Genomic DNA, 8,336 nt, shown 5'->3' with positions numbered 1-8,336 from the left:
ACAGTCACTGAGCTCTTCAGTAAGGCCATTCTACTGCCAATGTTTGTCTATGGAGACTGTATGGCTGTGTGCTCAATTTTATACACCTGTCAGGTGTGGCTGAAACAGCCAAATCCACTCATTTGAAGGGGTGTCCACATACTTTTGTATATCTAGTGTAGTTTTGTCAGGGTGCCCGCACATCAGCCCCTCTCAGGCCACCTCTTTCACTTCTCTAATTGTGCTTTGATGTACAGTACAAATATGAGCCATTACAATGACTGTTCAAGTACATTTCACTTCAATGATTCTGAATCATCTCAATCTAAAACAGAGATTTGCATTGTTTCATCAATCCAATGTATTACATACCGTATACAGTACACGTAAACTTGACATTGGTGTGCTTCAGTTACAATCTTATTGCTAGATTCACAACACAATGATACATACAGTATGTGCTATGAAAGTTAGTGACTGATTAGTGGCTAGGACACAATCAGATCCTTTGGGTGAACAATTTCCACGCATAATTAAAACAGTCAGTGAAATAAGACTTATAATAAATATGGAAACTTTAAGGCATATAAATATGATATACCCAAGTCTGTTAAAATAGTCATTACAACCTAATGTACATAATGAAAAACATTAATTGGCATTAGTAAGCTAATTCCATCTTATAACAGGTTTGTGCTTTGTGTTCCTCTTCATGACCTTTACGTAAGGCCGACCATATTACACAGGAGGTTGGTGGCACCTGAATTGGGGAAGAGGGGCTCCTGGTAATGGCTGGAGCGGAATGAGTGCAATAGTATCAAATACTGTCAAACTGTATAACAACGTTAGAAAATACCATAACCTTGCTCTGAACAAAACAGTAAAAAAAAATCCATGTGTTTAAGTATAAAAGTACAATTCCTATGATTGCATTGCAACTTTAAAAAACAATACAGCATGATTGTCTATCAATGGATCTACCTCAGATTCTGAAATGGTTACTAATTCACAAACAAAAAGCTGTAAAAGACCTGGCATCAACCAAATTGTCATCTTCAAAGTATTGCATTCCAACAAATACTCCTGACTCTTTTTGATAGTTCAGACACTTTCCTATACCAATGGTCATCATCCCCTTCTGCAGGTTTTGTTACACCAGTTTCACCAGCGACTTCCTTGCTGTGACTGAAACTTCCTATTCTTCAGGTACTGTTTCACCTCTTCCACCTCAGTAGGGCCCATGCTCTGGTCCACGCCTGGTGCCAACTTATAGCTCAACGGAGACACAATGTACCCGTTGCGGTACAGACAGACCTGCTTGCACATCTCAAAGCAGCTGAAGAGAAGGCCAAAGTATGGAACAATCTGAGGAGGACAAACAGATAAATTGCTTTTGAAGGGGCTCTATAAAATGTGAAGAGCTAGGTTAAAATCTGTCCTGGTAGTAGGACCTGGTTATGATCTTTGTGTCCACAAAGTACACAATTTACTTGGTAGACTGATTATGAGAGGAGATTTTAGACCAGTAAAAGAAACAACTCCATTGCCATCATGAAAAGTCATTTGGAGATGATAGATGAGAGCACTGCATGCTGTTCTAGGATCCGACCCACGTCTGTCAGCTTGTAATAACCCTGTTATAAATTACCCACAAAGCACATCTCTCTCAAGGTCCATCTCCCAAGTTCTGGGCCATTCTACTGTTTCACTTTGATATAAAAATGGCATTGTTTGATAAATGTGCATTGGCTGTATATTACTGCATTATATCTACAGCAGACAAGACTGAGGAGGACTGGTAGAGGGTCGGGGGTAGAGCGCAATAAATCATTACAGTAATAGACTAATGTATTAAAAAAAATGGGAACATGACTTAGGTGGTCCTACCTTGACCATGTTGGCTGTGATGCCACTCCACAGTGTCAGGATGCCCTTGTTTCTGATCACCTGCCTGAAGCAGTCCAACATTCCAGTGAAGTGGATATCAGCGCCGCCATAATGGGGGAGCCGAGGGTTCTGGGCCTGGCGAGAGAAAGAGAGGACAAACATTCCTGAATAGATGAGTTATGACCCTCCATTATATCGTGAGAGATTTCCAGTTACTAGGAAAGTGACCCTAGAGTGCACCAGTATAAAATACATGCATTTAGGATAAATGAATGACAGATATTTGGGACAAACTCATAAGCATGTCATCCAAGTAGTGACCCACATGAAAAAAAAACTATGGTCTAAATGCTGTATTACTATATTATTCACTGTAGTGTTTTTTTGCGGACTTTACTGTAGTTGTTACTGTAGTGTTTTTGCGGACATGACCATAGCATACTGTATTATTTACTGTAGTGTTTTTGCGGACATGACTATTTACTGTAGTGTTTTTGCAGACATGACTGTAGTATAAAGAATGGCGCTGAGATGTATAGCTAAGACTGCACTCAACAAACTACAGTTAAAGTTGGAAGTTTACATACACTCAGGTTGGAGTCATTGAAACTCGTTTTTCAACCACTCCACAAATTTCTTGTTAACAAACTAAGTCGGTTAGGACATCTACTTTGTGCATGACAAGTAATTTTTCCAACAATTGTTTACAGACATTATTTCACTTAATCACAATTCCAGCGGGTCAGAAGTTTACATACACTAAGTTGACTGTGCCTTAGAAGCTTCTGGTAGGCTAATTGACATCATTTGGGTCAATTGGAGGTGTACCTGTGGATGTATTTCAAGGCCTACCTTCAAACTCAGTGCCTCTTTGCTTGACAACATGGGAAAATCAAAAGAAATCAACCAAGACTGTAGACCTCCACAAGTCTGGTTCATCCTTGTGAGCAATTTCCAAATGCCTTAAGGTACCACATTCATCTGTACAAACAATAGTACGCAAGTATAAACACCATGGGACCACGCAGCCGTCATACCGCTCAGGAAGGAGACTCGTTCTGTCTCCTAGAGATGAATGTACTGTGGTGCGAAAAGTGCAAATCAATCCCATAACAACAGCAAAGGACCTTGTGAAGATGCTGGAGAAAACAGGTACAAAAGTATCTATATCCACAGTAAAACGAGTCCTATATCGACATAACCTGAAAGGCCATTCAGCAAGGAGGAAGCCACTGCTCCAAAACCGCCATAAAAAAAGCCAGTACAGTTTGCAACTGCACATGGGTGTAAAAGATCATACTTTTTGGAGAAATGTCCTCTGGTTTGATGAAATAAAATTAGAATTGTTTGGCCATAATGACCATCGTTATGTTTGGAGGAAAAAGGGAAGCTTGTGGAAGGCTACGCGAAACGTTTGACCCATGTTAAACAATTTAAAGGCAATGCTACCAAATACTAATTGAGTGTATGTACATTTCTGACCAACTGGGAATGTGATGAAAGAAATAAAAGCTTAAATAAATCACTCTCTACTATTATTCTGACATTTCACATTCTTAAAATAAAGTGGTGATCCTAACTGGCCTAAAACATGGACTTTTTACTAGGATTAAATGTCAGGAATTGTGAAAAACTGAGTTTAAATGTATTTGGCTAAGGTGTATGTAAACCTCTGATTTCAACTATATATATGGCTGTAAGTCAACAAGAAAAAGCTCATCCAAAGGGAGCACTCCTAGTGGTCGGTGATTTTAATGCAGGAAAACTTAAATCCGTTTTGATCTCATTTCTGCATCGACAAAGCTATCTAGCAGTCCAATCGATGTAAAAATTCTAACGAAAGCACTACATGATGAGGGATACAAGGGTGTAGTGTAGTATTCTACAGTGTACTGGCGCAGCGGTCTAAGGCACTGCATCTCAGTGCAAGAGGTGTCACTACAGTCCCTGGTTCGATTCCAGGCTGTATCACACCCGACCAAGATGTATCACACCCGACCATAGGGTGGCGTACAATTGGCCCAGCGTCGTCCGGGTTTGGCTGTCATTGTAAATAAGAATATTCTTAACTGACTTGCCTAGTTAAATTTAAAAAATAATGTACTATAGAATTCCATAGTAAGTAATATAGTGTTCTATAGTAAACTGTAGTATTTTTTATGTGGGGAGAGAGACTATGGAATGATTTTATGAATGGAAATTCCTGACATTTACGATAATTGCTCAAACCGGGGATCTGTGCTACGGGACATTTGTAACTTGGATGTCACATGACTAGCTATATCCTGACTGCAGCACAGAAGTAATTCATTACAATGACTCTTCACTCAATTGAATATAAGTGAAACCAAATGAACTGAACAAATGTGGGTGTGGTCTCAGTACTCTTACAGACAGGACATCGGTATCTTACAAGTTCCAAAACACACTGTAATTTCCTTTTGTCAAGCATGAACCACTCCACCTTGGAGGGCACTTTAATCCATGAGAATAACCATCCCCCAAAGACAACACACTTCCAGTCACGACAGGTTGAGTTTGTTAAGGAAATGCTATGTTACTGGCTGGCTGAAGAAACAAGAACTGCACCCATGCTTTAAGCTTCCTTAAAAATATTTGCTTGTGGGTTGTGTCATCAGTTTCTAATTGAACTTCTTGTTTTGGCCCCAAAAAATCTGATATACTTCTATACAAAACATGAACAAAATATATTTCTTAATTCTGTGTGTCTGAAACTAGACAGAGGGAATTAAAGAGAGGTGCAGTTTGTCTTATGGAGTGAGACTGTGCTTTGTCCACTGTGTGATAGCTGTCAGCTATATTTAGAGAGATTCTCTATAGCGCAGGCAGACCCTGAACAGCATTCACATTCTCAGCTGCCACAGCACCTTGTGGTCACTAATAATAAATTGATAAAAACGGATGTAGTATTCTGTCCTTCATAGAAGTCCTATTGAACCCTGTGTCCTCTCATACATACAGAGAAGGACATGTGAGGGGAGACATGAACTCATACATCAGCCCAATGTATAGTATGTGCCAATAACTATGGTCAGTTATTGTAGTTTAAAGTCTATGAAGATTAATTATTAGTCTTAGTCACGCTTTGAAAGTTTAAACTATCTTTTTTGGCTATTTTCTAAGCTTGTATGTTGCATTTTGTTTAGAAAGTAGAAAAAACGCATCCACTCGTAGGCTACTTTATCAAGGGCAAGTGTTTTGCTGTGTAAGGACAAGTTTTTTACTACCTGCATGTACTTGTCAGAGGTACCGGTAAAAATGTGTACAAATGTACCACCATATGGACGGATGTGGTATTACCAAACTGGGTGTGTCTCATATAATGGCCCAATGAGTTGAGCGCACTTACCTGCATTTTCCTTTTCACAGTTTCAAAGGGGTAGGAGAGGGTTTGGGCCACTCCTGCGGCTATGCAGCCATTGATGAAGTTCTGTAGGGCAGTGAACCGGAATTGGGGCTTCCGCCACAGCTTGTCCAAGTTGATGTAGACTGCATAGCAACCAATAGAGAAGGGAAATGCACCTGTTGCAGAATAGATCCACAGTTACTAGCTATGTCAACACTGCCCCATAGAAAAACGTATCATCATGATATAAATATTCTCTGTTTGGCTGTTCCAAATTTCAAACAACAATGAAAGCTCTATAATCTGTAAGAAATGTGTTTCACAAGTAAGTAGACTAGACAAACTTTATGTAGAGTGATACAACAAGTTATACTAAATCATTGTTTGGCTTTTCTTAGGAATATCTTTCTCCACATTTCTGTAGTATACAGAGATAAGTGCGTACCGAGGATTGTGAGAGAGAAGCCCCTGTAGAGTGCTCGAAGGCCTTCGGTCTGGTATATCTTGGAAAGCGTGTGGACCACCCCCATGTAGGTAGGCTCTCTGCAGTTCTGAGCTATGAGGCGAGTCTCTGCCACCTCCAGAGGGTACGTGGCCAGCGCTGCACTTATACCAGCTAGCCCACCAGCAAAAATGGCCCTCCACTGAGAGACGTAGCCCAATTCATCCATATGGAGGTGGACGATCCTGGAAAGTCAAGAACACAGAGGTCAATGTTTTGGTTCTTAATTATCTTTATAAAGGAGCCTATCTGAAAATATATTTACTTTCATCGTTGCATACGTTATTCATGAGGCAGGTACAGCCAGTGAATATATGCATTATTATGGCTTCAGGTTTTTCAAGATTCTGCCAGAAATTCTAGTAGTAAGTAACTGTATGTTATATAACTGTAACAGACGGAGCATCTAATTCAATAACCGTTCAAATGTATGTTTCATAGAGTAAACAAAGTAAACATGATATTCTCCATTGAGAACCCACTACCATACATCCGAAAATTAAGATGGGTGTCGAAGTAGAGCCGCAGTAAATCTCATCTGATATTTAATAAACAGCCATAATAAGTCTGGCAAACTTGACTTAATAAATATTCACTTTGAGTCAAGAAAGGAGAGGAGCTGCCCTCTTCTTGGAACCCCTGCGTGGAACACGATGTACATAACATTTCCCTGGCGAGCGGGGCAGGGTTCGTGTTTACATGTGCCCATGCACTGACGCGTGAGGTCTTACTGTCAGCGCTAGAATTAGAAAACACCATGTACCATATATCCTCAGTTACCATGGCATGGTCGAATGGGAGTACAACAACCATAAACGTCAAGAAGTTAGACATGACTACCTCTGCGTTTGTTTGGATATGAAGTGACACCATACTCGGATGAGTTTTAAGAGCAGTCTGATTGGACAATGATAGAAGGCGTGTCTCACAATCTTAAAAACAACGGAAGTGAATTGGATGGAAATGTGTGGCACTAACGTTAGCTATACCAGTTCCGCAGACGACGTCTAAGTAATCATAATATGTATTTGCAAATATGTCAACCCAGTATAAAAGACGTAGGGCATGTTTGGGACAAAAGACAGTATCAGCCTGGTTGAATATAGCCAACTAGCATGATAATTAAATTAACTATACTGCTAGCTAGCTGTAACGTTATAGCTAGATAGTAGCAACCTAGCTACTTGTCTAAGATTAACGTTTTCATAACTCAGAAACAACACACCAAATTGCTTATTCACTCACTGTTTGTATGTTGACAAATGGACGGCGCTGTAAGGAAACAGGCGGAGACAGGAGACGAGGTTCCCCTTCCAAAATCCTCGTATGCCTTCTTTCTGGTAGACTACAAGAAAGCTGTGGAGAAAGCCTTTTTTACAGTGAAATGTGCCCACTTGACTCTTGATTTTCACCACCTCCAGGGGCGACGTGACAGTTTTACTGAAAACTCCCGCAAAACCAACGCACATGAAGCCCTGAGAACTTGTCAGTCTGTCATCTGGTTTAACTGTTGCCATTATTACTCTGAATATATAATTTATGTAACCAATTTTCCTCAGCCGATGCTGCTACCTCATCGGTAGGTCTATATTGTATGTAGGACCAGCAGCACATATTGTTTATCATCCGGTGTCCTGATTCCTGTCACGTTGCTCTGAGGGGAGGAGGTACTGCGTGCACTGGGCATGGGGACGTTTAAGGTTCTCTTTCCAGGAAAATGTTTGGCCCCTGGTGGCTATTAATGTATATATGTAGGCTAACGTTACTAGTGGTGCGCGGGTCAGCTGTTTGTTCACCCACAATTGCTAACCAATCCGCAACCGCCTGACTATGTGATGAAGTGAAAATCTGAGGCCTGCACCCGACCCTAACCCTCTAATTTATTAAATGCTCTGTAGGCTACAGTCAGAGAACCATTTTTTGACAGTGGTGCGTTTTTATTTTGTTGCCTGATTTACTGTAGATATGTTTACGCATATAATTTCCGACATTTTTGTACCCTATTTGTTAGTAAATTTGTCTATATCCTAGTTACATGCAGCGTATCTTCTGTCATTATATATTGCCCTAGAATACTACATAAACCCTTGCTCACCAGAATAATGACATCGATAGAATGACCAACCGCCCTTCACCCACACAATATTTAATGACCATAAACCCGCGGCTATGCGCGTTATGAGTCAACCCGCATCAGTAACATCTCGCCTATTGTTGGCTACTTTACTATCTTGTATGATTTAAAAATTCATGAAAACATGAGCACGTGGTAGTAGGTCAAAGTTAGCTGCCTGTAGTATGGCCATAAAATCTGGCAAGCCAAGAGGTTCATATATTTAATTTCTTAATAATAATTTAAGAATGATTTAACCCGAAAAGCACATAATTTCAAAACCGTTTTTTAATCCTTCTGAAGTTTTAGGACTTTGTCAAGCAACTAGTTACCAACCCCCAAAACATGTATCATGATTTCAGTGTTAATATGGAGGAATTACATTAAATATCTAGTTGTGCGTGCTAGTATGAAAATGTGCTAAAAATGCAGAATCAATAGTCAACTTTGTGATAAAAGCACCAACTTTGGCACATGTATGGTATGTA

At 40.1% G+C, this 8,336-nt stretch overlaps 1 protein-coding gene across 3 annotated transcripts; it reads right to left on the bottom strand.

Annotated features, from left to right (window-relative positions):
- Window positions 1-322: 322 nt before the first annotated feature.
- slc25a43 (solute carrier family 25 member 43) lies at window positions 323-7,866 on the bottom strand. 3 transcript variants are annotated; one of them, XM_021561139.2, is made up of 5 exons: window positions 6,981-7,866; window positions 5,679-5,920; window positions 5,237-5,409; window positions 1,867-2,001; window positions 323-1,344 (listed from the first exon to the last, which is right to left on the bottom strand). In XM_021561139.2, exons 1-5 carry the CDS (start codon window positions 7,250-7,252, stop codon window positions 1,141-1,143), a joined length of 1,026 nt encoding a protein of 341 aa, XP_021416814.1. In that variant the 5' UTR covers window positions 7,253-7,866; the 3' UTR covers window positions 323-1,140. The 3 variants fall into 3 exon arrangements, with proteins under 3 accessions (XP_021416814.1, XP_036798826.1, XP_036798825.1); XM_036942931.1 differs by lacking the exon at window positions 6,981-7,866 and adding an exon at window positions 6,499-6,589; XM_036942930.1 differs by lacking the exon at window positions 6,981-7,866 and adding an exon at window positions 6,332-6,454.
- Between the last annotated feature and the right edge of the window lie 470 nt (window positions 7,867-8,336).

This window comes from Oncorhynchus mykiss, chromosome 14 (assembly GCF_013265735.2).
Source record: "Oncorhynchus mykiss isolate Arlee chromosome 14, USDA_OmykA_1.1, whole genome shotgun sequence".
In the NCBI taxonomy this organism is placed as follows: Eukaryota; Metazoa; Chordata; class Actinopteri; order Salmoniformes; family Salmonidae; genus Oncorhynchus; species Oncorhynchus mykiss.
This window is presented reverse-complemented; position numbering and strand designations above follow the sequence as displayed.